The 18,949-nt window shown below is 46.2% G+C and overlaps 1 protein-coding gene across 2 annotated transcripts; it reads left to right on the forward strand.

Moving 5' to 3' along the window:
• Positions 1-1,071: 1,071 nt before the first annotated feature.
• On the forward strand, positions 1,072-15,868 carry DOLPP1 (dolichyldiphosphatase 1). Of its 2 annotated transcripts, none has more exons than XM_036393855.2 (8): positions 1,072-1,154; positions 9,257-9,357; positions 10,958-11,042; positions 11,301-11,400; positions 12,165-12,263; positions 13,514-13,642; positions 14,150-14,239; positions 15,085-15,868. In XM_036393855.2, the coding sequence occupies exons 1-8, from the start codon at positions 1,079-1,081 to the stop codon at positions 15,119-15,121; spliced, it is 717 nt and encodes a 238-aa protein (XP_036249748.1). In that variant the 5' UTR covers positions 1,072-1,078; the 3' UTR covers positions 15,122-15,868. The 2 variants fall into 2 exon arrangements, with proteins under 2 accessions (XP_036249748.1, XP_036249750.1); XM_036393857.2 differs by lacking the exon at positions 1,072-1,154 and adding an exon at positions 1,875-1,927.
• Positions 15,869-18,949: the final 3,081 nt, after the last annotated feature.

Consider the following 18,949-nt stretch of genomic DNA (forward strand, 5'->3'; position numbering starts at 1 on the left):
CACCTGGGCTAGTGGAAGGTGTCCCTGCCCATGGCAGGGCTGAAATGAGACAGGCCTTAAGATGCCTTCTCAAACAAACCATTTGATGACTTTACTTCAGGTTTTTATTTTCACGTGTGCACACCCACATGGGAACGGGTTGTTCTTTACACCTGCGGTTCCTAGGTGTTAAAAAAATCCAAATATTCACTTTCAACGGCACTTGGACGTTACCAGTGAATCACTTCTGTGTGGGACAAAGAGAAATGTGCCCAGGATAGGGCAGTGATATAGATGCTGTGATGTAGAGCTGAATGTACTAATACCCTTCTGAAATGAACGATTCTCATTTAAATCCTTTTTTTTTTTTCTTTTTGGTACTTCGGTGGATTTTTGTTTTGTTTTGTTCCTTGGTTTTTGTTTTTTTTTTAACAGCAACTGTGGCGGCTGCAGAGAGGTGTGAGGGCAGCCCGGGCGGCACCAGAGCGGGAACCGGCGGGTGTGAGGGATGTGAGGGAAGCCTGGGCTGTTCCCGCCGAGGTGTGAGGGGAACCTGGGGCGGGTCGCGCCGGGCGCAGGGATGTGAGGGGAGCCCGGGCTGTTCCCGCTGAGGTGTGAGGGCAACCTGGGGCGGGTCGCGCCGGCGGCAGGGATGTGAGGGGAGCCCGGGCCGTTCTCGCCGGGCTCTAGGGGGAGCCCAGCCCGGCCATTTTCCCGCCGTAGCCCCTGCCTCAGCGCCCCGCGCCCGCCGCGCCAGCGCCGCCGCTGATTGGCTGAGAACTGGCGCCAGGACGAGCTGCTGATTGGTCCATCCGCATGGCACCGCTGGCCAATGACGAAACGTCGTGCAGCCCGCCTTTCCTCCAACTGGCTGTAACGCTCCCTGTGCCCGCCCACTGCCGGGCCGCGGTACCGCCAGCCGATTGGCTGAGGCGCTCCCCGGGCTGGATGTTTAATTGGGCGGTGCTAGGCTGCCCGGCGCCTCACCTGCTGCGCGCCGCCATTGGTCCGCCGCTCCCCGCGCCCCCGCCCATTGGCCGCACCGCCCCTCAAGAGCGTCCCGATTGGCCGTAGCGGCCCGGCCCGGTATCCGGGTAAGATGGCCGCAGTCGGGGAGTGCTCGCTGCCCGCGCCGTGGCGGCCAGTCTCCCTCACTCACGTCGAGTATCCCGCAGGTAACGCTCCGTTTCGCCGCCGCCGGGCCTCCCCACCGCACCTCAGGGCGCGGCGGGCCCCTTCCCGCCGCCCCGCGGCGCCGCCGCGGGCCGCGCTGGCGGCTGCCAAATAGTGAGCCATTGAGCAGCAGCGCTGAGGCGGCAGGGCGCGCGTGCGCGTTGGGGGCGGCGAGGCGCTCTGCCAGATCGGGAGCCGCGGCGGGAGCGGCGGTGCGCATGCGCGGTGGGGGCTCCGGGCTGGGGGGCTGCGGGAGGGGGGGGACGGGGAAGGGGACCGGGAATGGACTCGGGGGGGGCGGCTCCGTCCCGGAGATCCCGGAGCCGCCCGGCCCTCCACTGCCGCCCTGCCCGCTCCACACCGCCGCCTCGCCGCCCCTGCAGCCCTCTGGCCATGTGCGGTGCCCCCGGCTTCGAGGCGAGGGTCCCACCCACGGCGTGCAGCTCCCGGTGCCGCTTCAGCAGCTGCCGGTGTCGGTGTCACCTCCCTGCTCCGGACTCTGCGGGTCTGGCTCGGTGTATTACCGTGCTGGGGGGCTCTGGGGGCCCTGGTGCCCCCTCAGGAGCGGGGATGTGCCAGGGGGGCCGTGTCCCCCGGCTGGGCTCGGCTGCCGGGGGAGTTTGGGGGCTGTGCTGGCCGTGGGGATGGCAGCGTGTCCCTGTCCTGTCCCCGTGGATCTGCTGCTTTTCCTGGGAGCGCTTTGGTCAGTGAGCGCTGAGGGAAATGCCCCGAGCACTCCAGGCACAGGAGGTTTTGTGGCTCAGCTCTTGGCAAGGTGGGTTTGTGTCTTGGTTGAGGAGCAGTGTGTGCCTGAGTGCAGGGTGGGCTATTCCAGCTGGGACAGGTGTGATCCACAAAGGTCCTGCACACCAGCTGGAATGAGTTCCTGATGTGCAAGAGCAAGTGGGTCTGTGTTCAGCTGGCATATACCTAAACTGTGTCCCATCAGTACCTGTGGTTCTTTGGCGCTCCTGTGGGTGTTTTGTGCTGTGCTGCGTTTGGGTGCCTGTTATAATCAGAGATAATAGAAAAATGAACTGTCAGAGTTATAGCATTAACCATTTGCTCAAAATCCAAATCTTGTCTAAACGCTGTTCTCAATATGTCCAGTTCCCAACTTGCCATGGAGTGTTGCTGTATGTCCTGTTTCAGTAGCTGGATTTTAGTTCCTGATGAAAGCTCCTCTCAGCAGTGCAATTCCTAAAGCTTTTAAAGTGCTTAGGGATCTTCTGGGTTGAAAGTGCCCATTTAGCTAGAAGACTTGAAATGTGACAACACTGAAAAAATATCTGGCACTGGAGATACATTATTTCTTGGCCCTCCCCCTTATGGCTGTTTGATGGTTTTCTGTGATGCTTTATGTGAAATATTGGCATTTCCTTTTCTGTCTTACATTTTCCTCCACACTGTCAGCTCCTCTGCCATCCCCCTCTCAAATATATTAATGTGTCAGTTTGGGAGAGATGGGAAATAATCTTGCCAGTAGTACTGATATATTCATCTTTGTATCTTATCTCTTATCTGAACCTGGTAGTATACACAGAGTGTCCTGTGCTCCATTTGTTGGATTGGTTTGGGAAATGAAGGTGGTGGAAATCCCTGCACAAGGGTTATCTGTCAGATCTTGAACAATGTGACATAACCTGAATATTTTCTCTCTGCGTTGAGAGCTCTTAGACAGGCAAAAGGAGGAGGTGATTGTGTGGAGGGGTAAATCATCACCCAGCTTAGGGTTGTGTTTGGAGGGGATGGGCACTGTGTTTATCTTGGCTAAAATGTGTTTATGAAAGCCTTTAAAGTGGAGACAAAGGACTAAAACAATAAAACAGCTGGAGGTATAAAAGTTTGTTAATTTATTTTCATAGAATCATTTGAGTTGGAGAAGCCCCTGAATCACCGAGTCCAGCTGTTCCTCCAGCACTGCCAAGGCCACCACTAAACCCCTTCCTCAAGTGCCACATTTACACAGCTCTTAAATCCCTGCAGGCACGAGGCACTGCCTGGGCAGCTCTGCCAGGGCTGGACAACACTTTCTGTAAAGAAGCTTTTCTTAATATCCAAGTTAGACCTTCCCTGGTGCAATTTGTGGCTGTTTCCCCTTCTCCTGTCCCCGTTCCCTGGGAGCAGAGCCTGATGCCTGTCCCTCAGCTGTCAGGGAGTTGTGCAGAGCCAGAAGGTCCCCCCAGGCTGAGCCTCCCCAGCTCCCTCAGCTGCTCCTGGTGCTCCAGATCCTTCCCCAGCTCCGTTCCCTCCTCTGGACATGCTTCAGCCCCTCAGTGCCTTTCTTGTTGTGAGGGGCACAAAGCTGCCCCCAGGATTTGAGGTGGGGCCCTAGCAGTGTCCAGCACAGGCAGATTTGGTGTCAGTGAACTGAGAGTGCACTCGATCTCCTTGGCCAGGTCATTAATAAACATATGAAACAGAACCTGCCTCAGAACTGAGCCCAGCCCCAGCTGGATTTAGCTCCATTCCCCACCAGTCTGGGCCTGGACAGGTCTTTGTACCTGGAAAACAGAGCACCTATCCAAGCTGTGTATGTTCTCCAGGAGAATGCTGTGGAAAGCAGTGTCAAAGGCTTTACTAAGGCAAGGTAGACAACATTTTGTTCTAAAATAATGACTTGCAGTAAACTGTGGGTCTGAAGCTTTTACCTGGCTTTGGGGAAAGTGCTCTTAACTTTATTTAGAAAGCTGTTTACATTCAGCCTGGGCACATCTGAACTCCAGGTCCATAAAGTGCCTAGATAATGTGTATTTCTAAAGGAGTGATGTTGGCAGCAGGCTCAGCACAGTGGAGTTAATGCAGCCTTGTGCTGCTGAGAGGGTCGGAATGAGAAATGGATCCTGCTTTTACCAACATCAATTATTAAGCTGTCTTGGCATGTCATGCACTGCTCTGTGGCAAACAGCTTCGGCTCTTGGCTGATCCCAGAGGCTGCTGAGCTGCTGTGGCAACTGCCTCTGAAAATCTCACATTTTAAGGATTCCCAGTGCAGAGCCCCAGCTTTCATCTGCCATGGGTGATGGTCCTGCTCCCTGGGTAAAAAGCTGTCACTGCTGATTTCTGCCTGGCAGATGAAGCCTGGATTTGGGCTTCTGCTTCTAATTGTGAAGGGGAGAAATGTCTCCAGAAAGGTGCTCCCTGTTCTGATCTAATGTTTCCTTATCAATAGTGATACATCAAACCCATCCTGAGTTGCTTGTGTGGCTGCACAGCTCTCCAGGGCTTTCTGCGATGTCCACTTTGAGCAAAACAAATGAGAAACAGCAAATGAATGCTGTGGTAATCAACTGCAGACTGGTCTGAGGAATGCAGTCTTGGAGACCTGACTGAAATATTACCCATAGGGAATGTTAGGATTAAACATAGGGAGAAAAAAATCAGCCATGGCAGTGCTGCCTGCGTGTGCTAAAGCACGCTGCTGCAGAGGACAGCCTGTAAAAATATCATCCTGATGCTGCTTTCAGAATTTTTTTAATCCTGGAGCATTTCATACTACCAGCTCTGCTTTGGTGAGACCAAGGAATGATCTGGCATAGTGTCAGGTTGCTGGCAGGTAGGCAGGAATAATCCTTCTTCCCTATGTCCTTCCAGTAATGAGCTGGTGATTGCATCAGGGCTGTGAAGTCCTTTGATGGATGGATGGATAAAAGCTGTATCTCTAATTGTTCTTTGAATCCATTTCTGCTTTGGATCTCACAGTATCTTTGCCACTGAGCTTTGTAGCTTAATGTGGTTGCTGTTTCTTTTCTGTTAAGTCCACTGCTCAGTAATTTCATCAAACACTCTCTCATGTGCAGTGAGAGGCAGCGATTGTTTGCTGTCAATTTCTCCATATAATTCATGACTTCATAGAACTGTTGTATCATCTGTTTTCCTTTTTCAGCTGAAAATCTGATTTATTTGATGTTTTCTGAATGGCTGCTGTTGCATACTTATCTTTGTCCCCATTCTATTTGCCTTTTCTGTGTGTACTCTCCCTTTTTAGCTGGTGACACCGCAATTGCATAATAAATTTTTGTAGTGCTGTAACAGTAACTTCTGTTGTGCTCTTAAAAAATGTTCTTCTTGCCTTTTTGACTGCTGCAGAGCACTGGGTGCTACTCTGAAGGTATTGGCACACTCTGAGTCTGAGGGTTTTTGTTTGGTAACAACTGAACTAAATCCTGTCATGTCATGGGTATAATTAGGGTTGTTTTTTCCCGTATGCATTGCTTTGCATGGGATGACTTTGTGCTGCAGACTTAAAACTCATCTTCAGGGACTTCCTGCCTGTAGGGTGAGTTTCACTGGAGAAACATCGAGTTCCTGGTTTGTTTGGGTTTTTTATTATTATTTGGAGAAAAGAAAGAAAACTTCCTCTCTTCAGTGCAGCTGGGATTCTTAGAGCTCTGGGACTTTCTGGACCTTCTCACACTGGACAAATTCTTTAAGGAGAGAAACCCGATGTGCCAAACCTTTTTCCCTGCAGAATGACAGAATATTCCCATTTTCCCAGTTTCTCCAGGCTGTTTCCTACGGCCAGGCAGAGTTGGAGAGGCAGGTGTGCAGTGGGTAAAGAGGTTCAAAGGTGCTGTGTCTGTGCTTTGGCTCAGCAGTTCTTGTTGCTGTTCAGTATCAGCACATGCAGCTCCTATAGGAATGTTTGTTCTGATAACCCTCCTGTGCTTCTGTGCAGGCTGGGAGCTCACAAGTCAGGGCTCATTCCAGAGCTGAGCAGTATCTCCTGGAAGAAGCAGATCCCACTCTTGTTTGTCTGCTTTAATGCAGGGTTTATGTTTAATCTCCCTGCAGAAGTTATGTCTGATTTTATGCCATAATTTAAAGCCTCCTGTAGATATTATTGCTGTCCCCCAGCTCGTGTTATGGGGATATGCACACGCAGAGGAAATTACTCTTTTGTATCGTGAATATTTAGTGATTTAGTGAGACATGCACACTGCATGTTATGTGTGCAACTTGCACATATGCACTCAGCCAAGAACACACAACCAGTGGCAGTGCCACAAATAGATCCTTCAATAGGAAGTGGTGGTGGCTAAGCTCAGTCTTGTGGTAGGATGTGGTTGGGGGCTGTTGATTCCCATTTTTACATCCTATACAGGTTAAGTAGATGTGGTGAAGCTCAGCTATTTCTACCGACAGGATGCTGGGTAAAATGTTGAATTGGAGCAGAAGTAGATGCTGAATGAAGGCTGAAAAAATAGCGTGTGTCTGAGCTATGTATAGTGCCGCACGTACTTATCTCTTGGCTGCCCAAAAATGGGGTAGTTGCATCCTTTATTTTTGCTTTTTGAGCTCCAAATAATGTCCAGGGAAAGCTGGACTTTAAAAAAGCAGAATTTAAAACTAAATGAAACCCAAGATATGTATTAAGTAGATTCTCCTATTGCATTTTTGTGGAGATTTTGTCTCTGTTCCTTCTTGTTGGAGGACCTGCTTTAAAATTCCCAAGTTTATCAAATTAAAGGAAAATTAATTTTTTATAAAAAAAGGCAGGGGTGCTGCTTGCTAGATCTGACTGGACTTTAAACTGTGGCTCTCCTGCACGTCTCCTTTCCCTGGGAATAAGTCTCAGAGCGCACTGGAGCGTGAGAGGAGACAGGAGTGACAGAAGTAATCATGCTCCAAGGCCCCTGGAGCGCTGAGCAGCGCTGGCCTTTCTCTCAGAGCTCACTTTGCCTCCTCCACTGGGGATTTCCAGTCCTTTCTGAGCTGGGTTAGTCACTGAAGCTCTGCCTTGAGCTGCTGATCCAGTGGGGCCGTTTGTGATGGCGTTGGTGTGTTCCTGGGGTGGCTCCAGTGCTGCCTTCAGTGCCCAGCTGTTTATCTGCCTCCTCTGTAGAAAAAGTGGCTTCAGAATGTGACTGTGTTTAATTGCCATTAGGCACAGGAACATGAAGTACTATTAGTGATATCTGCTCTAAATGAACTGCTGAAATATTTGAGGAGCTTTTGTGTTAAGATTGAGTGAAGGACTTGGTGCCTGTAGGCACATCTGGGAGTGATGGTGTCTGGTTCCCCTCTCAGGTGTGGTTTTTGTGCCTGTGAAGTCTGGGTGATTTGATTTATTGGGAATGTTATCATGTAACTTAACAGAGGATTTTGAGTTCGCCACTGCTGATCCTATTTAAATTAAAAGACTACTTGTTTAAGTACCTTTCCACCATCTGCACAAGAAATAGAACCCTCTGAGAAGATAAATAATCTGGTTTTATTTCTGCTTGACAAAATTATGGCTTTTAATGTGGAAGTGCTAAGCCTTTATGTGCCGTGGATTAACAGAGTGAGTGATCTGAAACATGGAGATCTCTTGATGAAGAGCTCTCTTATTTGGCAGTGCTGGAATTGAGACTTTTGGAAAGTATTCCTAAGGCTTTCAGGGTAGTTTAATTGTCTCTTGACAAGGTGGCTTCTCTCATGAATTCCCTCATCATTAATGACAGAACTCATTTTGTTGAGAGTTTGTGATTTATATAAAACCATAAGGGGCTTGATTGTCTATTGCCAAGTAAGTGGTACTGTCACTTATATCCCCTTTGTGTTACCATAATCCATTGCTTTGGGAACATTTGGAATGCACCTGATGCAAGACAAACCTGCCATATGGAGCAAGAAAAGTTTCAAATTCAGTGTCTTGCAAAGCTTTTCAGGTTAAAACCAAAGCAGAACCTCACTTCAGTGGAAACCCAGCATGCCTGGGGGTTATGTCCTCCAAATCTTCCTCCTTTCACCTAACTCCTTCTGGTAATCCTTGCTGATGATGTTGCTGGTGCCCAAATTTAACCCAGAGTTTGGAATTCCAGAGGCTTCCATGCACTATACCTCATGTAACCACAACTATGTGGCAATAGCATCAGCAGCATGAACTTTGTGAAGGGGCAATAACTTATTTTTTTTATCAGTTCCAGCACTCAGAGGCTGAGGTTAAAGTCCTTTTCACCAAGTGCTGCTTTGAAATGTGGCTGTGTGGGCTGGGGAGCCTGGGTGCCTTGCAGTGGAATTGATCTAGGAATGAGTCCAATGCTCAGACTTGCAGAGGCATCCTGTTTCCTTTTGAGAGGAGGGAAGAAGGACAAATTTATGTGGGGGCTGAGCCTTTTTTGTTCAGTGATGGGATGGAGAGGATCTGGTCTGTGAGAACCAACACTCAAAGTACCCACCTCTTCTGCTGCTTGCTGGGTTCATGCAGTGAGTTTGTGGTGACTTCTGTATTTAAAGATTCTTTGGCAGACAGTTCTCACTCTTCTCATACAAATTGCTGATTTGGAGCAAAATTGCTCTGATAATTTTTTGTGAATTTGTGCTGACATCTTTTCTCTGAATACTTCTGTATGTGTCCCTTTTTGGGGAAGAGAGGCAAGAGAAACTGGGATCAAAATGCACAGCTGCTCCTTACTGCTGCTGCCCGCTTCTGTGGCTTTTGTAGTGCAGAATAAAGGTTTTGAGGGACCTTATGACCTCTGTTGGGTCCCATTGCAGCTCCCTGATTCTCCCTGGGGGATAACTAGACTGTTAATTATTTGAGTTGGAGGCCCAAATCTCCCTCTGTGTGGTACAAGTGGGCTACTGGTTAAAAAGGCAGAGACTCCTTTATTTCCCTGATATCTCCTGCTATGTTTAGCCGTTTATTTCCTTCCCATTTTGCTAATGCTGGTGTTCGTGCAGACACATGGTGAGACAGATTAGGAAGCTGATCCAGCTGAAAACTAACCCATTTTAGTGAGGGAGTGGGAAAGGATTTGTTTGGGGATTTTTGCTGGCTCAGAGAAGAAATAGGAATGAGGGGAAGGGAAAGATGCTGCCTCTTCTGCAGCAGCCTGTGCTCATGTTGGATTAAAGTAGCGCTGGGCCCACACCCATGGTTATTGTTGTAAACTGGGTGTAAATCTCTGCTAAATGATTCCAGGCTCCTTTCGCCCTTGATTTTGAACCTGCATGGAAGCTCTGCTGTCTCCCTGTCATTCTGGAACACAGGGACTGCCTACACTGCTGAGTCTGCCCCTCTGTTCTGTGATGCAGGGCTCTGACTGACCCGTGTTGTGGTGGAAGGCAAGTACCTGTGAAATTCACACTGATTGGTTTCTCTTGTTTGTTTCCCCAGGTGATTTCTCTGGCCAGCTTTTAGCTTATTTGAGTCTTGGTCCAATATTCATTATTGTTGGCTTTGTAACACTCATCATATTCAAGAGAGAGCTTCACACGGTGAGTCCTTCTCTCCCTTCCCAGCCTCTCCTTATGACAAAAGTCTTTTCCTTTGTCACCTGGGGCTCCTGTATTCACACTTCTTTTTCTCTCTAAAAGGAGCAAGCTGAGGAAAGCCATCTTCCTGTCAGGGAACAGCAGGAGACACTTAGCACCCGTAGCAGGTTAAAAGGCTGCTCAGCCTTTTCTGACTTCTCTGTTACTCTGGTGTGTTTTGGACATTATCTGTCCAGAACCATCGAGGGAGATGTCTGAGGAAGTACAGAATGCTGTTGCAGAGTGGGAACACTCCCAAGATCCAGTAGGATCATAGCACTGGGCAGCATATGCAGGAAATGGTGTGTGTAACTCAGGGGGATGCACTTTCTTTGAACTACTGAGGCAGAAAAGGGGATAAAAATAAAACCTAAAGCTTTCCAAGAGAGTGGATCTGTCTTTAAGGGCTGTTTTTCAAATGTGAGTTGAATACCAGGGGCAGAAAAAACTTGTTTCAATCCAAATTCTTAAAATACTTTTTATCTGCGCTGCCAGGTAGTTGGGAATCAGTGTCATGGATAAACTCCCTCTAGGACATATAAACCTCTTGTAGCATTTGTCCTCAATAAACAGATAAAACAGGGGCCACTGAAAGGATTTTGAATGTAGGGCCACGGTGTCATGGGAACCAGTGGCCCAAGGGACCTGGGAATAAGGAACTTTAACTAGGGAAGGCAGTTGTACAGTAACTGTACAACTTTCAGGTTTTTGGTAACTCAAAGGTTTTGTGTTGGCCCAAAAGAGAAAAGAAGCCAGACTAACTATTGCACAGATTTATAGTTTTTTCAGTACAGGGATTTGCTTGGTGTTGGTAACAAGATGAGTGCTGAGGTTGATTCTCAGTTCTTTGTGTGGGAAGTCACCACTGGGCTGGGAGAGACACTGGCTGCCTTGCAGCAGCCTGATCTGTGGCTCAGGATGAGGAGTGAAAAATTGCTTCATCATGTGGAATGGGACTGAGTGCTAAGGAGGCAGTGTCATCACCAGCTGGGAATTTGATCACAGCAGCAGGACTAATTCAGGGGAGGTGTATGAACTGTGAAGTTGAAGAGCAAAAATAAATGCTACCAGGTCTGGCTTAGCTCAGAATGTGAATTCATCTTGGACTGAAGACAGCAGCTTCATGATGAAAATATTCATAGAAGGAAGAGCCAGAAAGCCTAAAAAGTCACCTTTGTTTTAAACTATTTCCCCAGATAACAGTGTCTGCACTCCCCCTGTTGGTCATTGGGAAAAGCCAGTTCCCAAAACGTGCCCTATTAAAAAGGTCACTTTCTGCACTCACTGGTGCAAGGTGCTGGCAGACGTGCCCTGCTGTGTCATTTTTGTCTTTCTGTGTATCTGCTGCTGAAAAGCTGCATGTACACAATATGTTGCCAGATAGAAAGTGAGATGAAAATAAATGCTTTTCTTCTCAGGTATAGAATTTGGAAGCCATTGGTTTTAACTCTAGTAGTCAAAAAAGAAAATTAGAAGCATAATGTTTGGGGTTTTGTCAACAGAGAGAGCCTGGTAAGTAGAAGGATCTCTTAGAGGGGATGACACAGCTGTCTTGCCTTCACAGATCTCTTTCTTGGGAGGGCTGGTGTTCAACGAGGCAGTGAACTGGTTAATAAAAAATGTAATCCGGGAGCCTCGGCCGTGCCAAGGTAGGGTGTGCACCATGAGTGTGGTGGTGTCAGGGGAGTTTGGGGTGGAATGCTGACTGGGGGGAGTTACAGGGGCTTTCCCCTGTGCCTCACGTTGGCTGTGGATGTTTGGGTGTAAGAAGGCTGACAGAGCCTCCTGAGCAGGGACATGTCCTGGGAGCTTTGTGCATGCTCCAGCAGCATGGGCTGGCTTCACATCTGGAGTGTTCCAGTTGCTGACTATACCTTGACCATATTCTTTTTTTCTTCTCTTCCCAGAAGCCCATTCAACAGTGACCACAAAATATGGGATGCCATCCAGCCACTCCCAGTTCATGTGGTTTTTCTCTGTCTATTCTTTTCTGTTCCTTTATTTAAGGTAAAAATTCCGGGTCAGGTTTTGGCTGTTAATATGTTGCAACACCTGAAATGGGTGGCTCCCTTGCTGGATGCCACTTGAGTGGGATAATGGAATTAAATCTGAGGACCTGCACAATTTATTGTGACTCGGGTGGGATTGGAGCATGTCTGTCTCAATCTGAATGTAGGGCTGGAGTTTCTTTTTCTAAGCTATAATGGTGCCCCAGTGTGAGGGAGGAGGTGGGGGAAAAGGAGGAGAAATGAAGAGCTGCTTTCTCATTTTGTCTCAGTTTCAGTGGGGTTATCTATAATCTTTTGGATAGTACCAGCTGTCCACTTGCATGACCTTTTAGTTGACTTTCCTTACCAAGTACTGGGTTTACCTGTGCTTTAATGAAATTCTTGCTGGGGCATGGCTCTGGAAGGAGGAAGACAAAAGTCTTGTGGCTCTGGGTGGAGGAAGACAAACTCACAGTTCCTCCTGGCTCTGTGGGTGATGGAGGGACTCTGTCTTGGCTCCCTGTTGCATGTGCTCAGCACATGTCTCTCACATCAGTGTGAGCATCCTGCCCTCCATCACAGCAATCCCTGTTCACAGTTGGAGAGAAGCACCTGTGGCTTCTTGGCTGCTCTTTAACTGCTGCCAGTGCACAGATGGCTGCTGGGATGGGATTGAGCTGCCCATGACCCCAGTGGAGTAAAGCTTTCCGAGGGTTTCAGAGGGAGGGATGTCAGGAGTGCTCAGCTCCCTGCCCTGTGCTCATGGCTCTCCGTCTCTTTCAGAATGCACCAAACAAACAACGCGAGGTTTCTGGATTTGCTATGGCGACATGTGCTGTCCATCTGCCTCGTCACAGTGGCTTTGCTAGTCTCATATAGTAGGTATGGAGCAACTGTTTTCTCTTCTGCTCTCACACAGCCTCGTGGCCTGTCCCAGCCAGCAGCACTGGCGTTCCTTATCCTGCCTTTCCCACCTGATTCTGCACTGCAGCTTTGTACAAGTGTTGCCATGAGACCCAATAAACAAAAGTGCTTCGTGTGTGGTGCTTCACAAGCATTTACAAAACCTCAAATCAGCTGAGCTTGTGCCAGTTCCCCACAGGCTCCAGTGCCATGCTCCATCCAGCCTCACTGCCTCGCCCTCTTTCCAGCACTGAGTGTGGAGGCATTGCCCCATCTGGGCACAGCAGCATCTGCAGCATGTGGATCACTACAGATGATCAATCCCACTGTTTTATTTGAGCATTTGTTAATCAAAACGTTTATAGCTGTTGGCTTGCAAGATTTATTTAAGATGGATAAAGAAAATGGAACTGTGATAGTGATTTTTTTTTTCTCTTCAGTAGATTAAATGTAAAGTGAGCTCCAGTGATTGGAAAAACAGACAAATTCAAGCTAGAAATAGGGTCACATTTTCCACAGGAAAGTAATTACCTGTTGGCACAGCTGACTGTATGCTACAGCTGATTACTTATTACTAATTATTTTAAAAGCCTGGCAGAACAAATTTGTCAGAGGTGTATGGTCTAATTAAAACAAAATTAGAGGAAATCAAGTGACCTATGTTAGACAGAAGGTCAGATAAGATGATCATAATGAAATGTGAGCAAAAAGAATTTTGAATGTAGCTTGTGCACACATAACAGGCCAACAGTGCAGCTCTGAATGGCTGCAGTCACAGTGAGCACATTGGTGATGCAGCCTCTGTGCCTGTCACATTGGAGAGCCCCAAAATCACAAAAAAATGCTGTCCATGTTCTTAAAAGCCTTTAAGCCCCAGCTTTGGTGGCCTGGAGGAGCCTTGTCCCATTACTGCCTTTGGAAAAGTCTCTTTTGGAACTAACAGTATTAGTTCTTCAGCTGATCCAAAGATGGATGAAGGAGAATGTGGAGGGTTATTGAGTTGAGCTCAAACTAGAAGTGCTGCAAGCTGAAACTGTTGTAGCAGGGAAGAATTTTCCCCATTTCCCCCCCCACTATTTTTGCCAGCTTTTTACTGAAAAAAGACACCCACTTCTAACATCTGGAGGATAACTTGCACCCATATCTGTGGGTCCAGTGACACCTTAGCTCTTGAGTCTTGGCTCCTTTTGTTTTAAAGCCTGTCTGGTGACTCTTTTCTTCTTCTGCAGGGTTTATTTGCTTTACCACACCTGGAGCCAAGTCCTATATGGAGGTGTGGCAGGAAGCATCATGGCCATAGCCTGGTTTGCCTTCACACAGGAGATCCTAACTCCCCTCTTCCCGAGGATAGCTGCGTGGTAAGGCTCTTTATTCTGTGGAGGTTTGTTATGGATGTTAGAAATGAGAATTCCTGGGCTCTGTCCCAGTTTTGCATACTGGCTGTTGTGTAACCTACTTTGTTCCTCCATGTTTTCTTGTGCATGCATATATACAAAGGATCTTATGTCCTTGGTAAGGGTGGGGAAGAGGGAATTTAATCAATTGCTACATTTTGTAAAGCCCTACTAAAGCTGTGAGGTGTGGCAGCCTGCTGGAGGAGCTTTGCAAGATGAACAGCAGACCTTTCTTAATGAATGTCTAATGACCCAGTCAAATTGCAAACTATTTACATGTAATATAGTCTGGAAATATTGCATAAGGAAAGAAAAAAAATGTTTTTTTTAATGTAACAAAGCCTGAAGTGATAGAATAGTATTGTTAAGTAGAGCAGGTTTTGGTTTTGTTTTGTTGGGTTTTTTTTAATCAAAATTCCAGTGAAGAAAATCTAATTATTTCCCCCTTTCCACCACATTGTCCTTTTTCAGGCCAATTTCAGAGTTCTTTTTAATCCGAGATACCAGCCTCATTCCTAACATCCTGTGGTTTGAATACACAGTCACAAGAGCAGAAGCAAGGTAAGTTCTGTTGGGAGTGGAGGAGCTGTTGCTGCTCTGACCTTTCAGATGCAGTTATTAATTAATTTTCTGATATGTAGCTGATAATTTTGGGCTGCTGTGGGTAGAATAGCTCGAAGTAAGGAAATACAAAGTTATGGGTTAACGACTGCATCTGAAAGGTGAGTCTGGAGAGGCTGTGATTCAAGAATTTAATCTCATTTAAGTAGCATTTCAGCTCCTTGGCTTATGGTTTTTGCAAGCAGTTGTTTATAATCTTGCATCCCCATGTGAGCTTGTTTACACTGAAGATGGGGTGGGTGTTCTGGGAGTGTGGAGAGTGGGAAGGAATGATCAGCTTGGTGGGTATGGCAGGGTCACTTCAGTTTTGTGTGCAGCTAAGCAGAGGCATACTTTAATCCTCCTGTATTTGCCTCTGGTTTGTTGCAGCCCCTGGGATGGGCTGGGTGTGGTGGTGTTTGCAGGGGTCCCAGGATAAGGGAAGAGATGAGAATCTTGACTGCATGTTTCAGAAGGCTGATTTATTATTTTATGATATATATTATATTAAAAGAAAATTATATACTAAAACTATACTAAAAAATAGAAGAAAGGATTTCATCAGCAGGCTAGCAAGGAATGATAATGAAATCTTGTGACTGCTCACAGCCTCGACACAGGTGGCTGTCATTGGTCATCAAGTAAAAACAGTTTCACACGCTGGGTAAACAATTCTCCAAATCCCATTCCAAAGCAGCAAAACATGGAGAAGCTGAAACTTCTCAGCTTCTCAGGAGAAAGATCTGGTGAAGGATTTTCCATAAAATATGTCTGTGACAGCCGGGGTCCCCTGTGCTGCCTTGCAGGAACAGACAGCGCAAGCTGGGTACGAAGCTGCAGTGACGGGACCAGGGGCGCGCTGTAACAGAGACGACAGACAAGAGCAGAGACCTGGGAGCAGCAAGGAGCCTTTTTACAGACGGACCAAAGGAACAGGCAGGGACCATACCCAAAACCTGAAAGCCTTTGCTCTGCTTTAGCAGCTAAGCTGGATGCTCCCTGATGCATGTGGGACCGTGCAGGAGTAGAAACTCATTTTGAACACAGATGCACATGGTTGGATGTACCATCGTGTCTACGTCAGGGGAGGGGGGAGAAAATGCCTGGTGTCGTGTTCGGGGGAGGGAAAACCAAAAATGAATCCTTTCTGTGACTTTTTTTTTCAGCATGAAATATACACACTATTTATTTATTTTTTTAAATGGAACTATTGTTTATGGGGTGGGTGAGGCGTTGATTGTGTGTTTTGCTTTTTTTTTTTACTTTTTTTTTTGGAAGAAGATGACAAAACTATAATCTCAAGTTGGTCATGTTTAATTAGGGCTTCTAATTCTTACATGGTTCTTAGGAGGGAGGGCATCTAGGAGGGTTGATCAAGACAGAAGGGAGAAGAAGACTTTCCTTTCTGCAGTCAGTTTGGGAGATCAAAATCAATTCCAACTGTACTTTGTACAGACAAAAAGACTATAAAGATCTGATTTTTAACACTAGTGACAGTTCTGCAGGGAATCCTGCACGGATACCAGTTAAGGGGAGTGTGTGTGTAAAACAAAGGAAAAACACAAATATACTGACTCTTATTTTTTTCCACTGCTGTTCCTGTTGTGTAATTAGCAAGAGTGTCCTTTTCAGAATCTCTTCTAGGTGGCAAGATTATCATACATATCTCACATTTATTCCATCTCTTCCTTTATACTTTTATTATCTCAGGGTTGCTGTGATCTGTACAGCTTTTGTTGTACTGAGTGTGCCGAGGGCACTGGGAAGCCCATTGGTTATAAGCAGTGCTGTGCTCCAGTGAGAGTCAGCCCAAAGCCTTACAAAATTCAGTTGCTGGTCTCTGTCTTAAGCACTGGATTTTTTTTTTCTTTTAAAGCTTAAGGGAGGGATTTTTATGAATGAATATAGTGACAACCACAAAAGAACAAGGCAAATGACTAATAACTAGCTCAGCTGCTCTCTGAATTATTCCTTGAAGAGCCCTGTTAGACTCCATCCCTGAACTCCAAGTAGGGAATTTATCCTAGCAGAGGCTCCATCACAGTAGCTTGGTTGGGGTTCTGCAGCTGTAACCTTGAATGCTGAACTCCTACCAGCGAGTTTTGCTCTCCATCCTTCTTCCATGGCGATTGTGGCGCTCTGGGTGCTGTGTCTCTGTGGGAGTGTGCCTGCCATCTCTGTGTGCTGGTGATGCCTACGACCTCTGTGAGCCATCAGTGACCTGCCAAGGGCTATACTCAAAGTGCTTCAGGGCTGTGCATGGACACTTTCTGTATTTCTAGTATATAATGCAGCAGTTCAAGTGTAACTACAGAGAAGTATTTATTCAAAGCACAATTGACTTGAACTTTCACAGATAAAGGACAGCTTCTGAACTGGCTCAAAGGTCATCGGTGTGCCTTCGATGCAGTCATGAGCAGAGGTAAAATGACTGTCACATCTCAGTCTTGCTGCTTGTTTTACTATCTCCACTTTAATCAGACTCCTGCATTATAAAGCTGCTTGAAGTCAGATTTTTTTTATGTTCATCCTGGTTTTTTTTTAAGTTTTCATCTGTGCCTGTTGCTATAGGAGTTTGTGTGTTTGTGTGGAGCTGCTGTTGGACACCCAGACTGTAAACTGTAGAAAGTGATCCTGATTCAGGAGATCAGGAATGAAGGCTGTTTAAATTTCTGTGTTTAAATAGCTACGGGTAGTAAATTATCTGTTTTCAGTTGGTACAGCAAGTATATATATATATATAAATTTTTTAAGAACTGTTTAGCACTTGCATAACATAAGCAATCCTGTAATAACTGAAGGAGCCAAGCACTGGATCTGCTTTGAAGGTGCATCATAATCAAGAGGCATCTTGCAGCTTTCACAAGGACATTTGATGTGCCTTAGACCAGCTCTGTTGGGATGAGACAGGACATCAGGCAGGTCCCATGACGTGGTGGTACCATATGTTTCAGTTTGAAAACTGGTACTTATGTCTTGCAAAACCATTCATTTTCTCTTTATATCTTTTGTAAGTGCACTGACAAAGCCAGAACAGAGATCACACCTCTCTTCCAAGGTTGCTGAAGGAGTGGATTGTTTCAGGAGTGGCTTAGCACTTCCCCAGCCTCTCGAGCTGTTACAACAGACTGCTGGAAAAAATAAATACATGGCAACACCTATTGAGCATAGGGAAGAGGGTTCATCTCCTCATGGAGAGCAGTGCAGTGTAAAAAGCTGTTCCACTTCATGTTGCCTTCAAACCCATGCTTCCTACAGTAATTCTTAGGAGTGAGGGAGAGGAAGAAGAGCTCTTGTAAGACACTGTAATAAACTCTCCTCTGTTCTCTCTGAATTGTTTGTAATCTGCATCTTCTGCCTACTTTTGCTGTACCTTTTCAGAAATCTTTGCAATACTTGATATACAGTAGAAATTCCTTAGTGATTCCATGGATTTTCTTAACTAAATGGTGCTGTGCAGGAAAAAGATTTGAGCTCTGCCTTATTATCCTACACTTGTATGAAATCTCCTGCCACTAGTTTTCTGAAATTGAATGTTTTCTTTGGAATATGTGGCTTTGCAAGCAGATGCTTTCTATTCCTCCCCTGTACTCAAGGGGGCTGGATGGAGATGTGACAATAAAAGGAAGGTGACAGAATGCTGTGGTTCACTGTTCTTGCTGTCCCCATACAATCATTGTCCCATTAAGGGCAGTTATGTAACTTCTGCAGTGTTTAAGGAGTTTTAAGCCTTTTTGTAGCATTTATCTGTTTATTGTGTCCCAGTTTATTCAACAAACATTTCCAAACTTTGCATGACATGGATCGCACTACCCAACAGTATTTAACACAGCTAACCAGCAAAACATGCAACACTACCAGGCTGTGTCAAGAATTGCACTCACCCCAAGAGTTATCTGAATATTTTCAGTCTATGAGTTTCTGAAATAATTTGTTCCAAATCAGTCGTTTTTCTGGAGCTTTAGTTTCTTCTACTTAATGTGCCTTTAAAACAATGGGCATCTCTTGATAAAACAATCAGAAACAGGGAGAAGAGTATTCAGTAAGTCAACAGTGAAAAAATCTTGAAGATACAAACCAGAAGGACATCACATTTTAGAACTTGTACAATAAGAAAAGCGTTTTTAAAGGAAAACCTTGTAATGATTTTAGTGTCCTTTCAAGCACTTTAAAAATCAACCTCATTCATCTGAATTTCAGCTCTGTGTTTTAATAAGGATGCATTAGGTGGTTTATGAATCTTGTATCTCTTTCAGTCTGCTCCCTGCAGCTGTACTCTGCTGAAGCTAGTGGGATGTCCAGATTTAGTTCCAGAATAGATCAATCCAATCTTCTGAGGTACAGTCCTCAGCAGCACATGCTTATGCTTAGGCTTTAATAGGCACTTTGCTTTGAGAGCCTTCCCCTTTGAGACAGAAGTGGAAAAGGGCCAGTCTCAAATACTTCAGTGGTGCTACTTGTGCCTGAAGGCATTGCAGACATGGAAAAATAATTCATCCCCTGGTAACAGAGGCTGATTCAGTGTGGGGGGAGGATTACTTTAGCAAAATGAGTATTTTTTTCCATGTAAAAGGCTCCATAAATCCAGATATTATTCCAGTAAGGTTTGTTCTTGTCTGTAGTATTTACACAATCACTTAGAGTTTGATAATACTGAGTATCCTCTTGCAG

Source organism: Molothrus ater, chromosome 20 (genome assembly GCF_012460135.2).
Source record: "Molothrus ater isolate BHLD 08-10-18 breed brown headed cowbird chromosome 20, BPBGC_Mater_1.1, whole genome shotgun sequence".
Taxonomy (NCBI): Eukaryota; Metazoa; Chordata; class Aves; order Passeriformes; family Icteridae; genus Molothrus; species Molothrus ater.

Coding starts and splice junctions, on each gene's coding strand:
- DOLPP1 (XM_036393855.2), top strand. CDS start 1,079: ATGGCCGCAGTCGGGGAGTGCTCGCTGCCCGCGCCGTGGCGGCCAGTC. Junction 11,043..11,300: donor GGAGCCTCGGCCGTGCCAAG/GTAGGGTGTGCA, acceptor TTCTCTTCCCAG/AAGCCCATTCAACAGTGACC. Junction 12,264..13,513: donor TTGCTAGTCTCATATAGTAG/GTATGGAGCAAC, acceptor CTTCTTCTGCAG/GGTTTATTTGCTTTACCACA.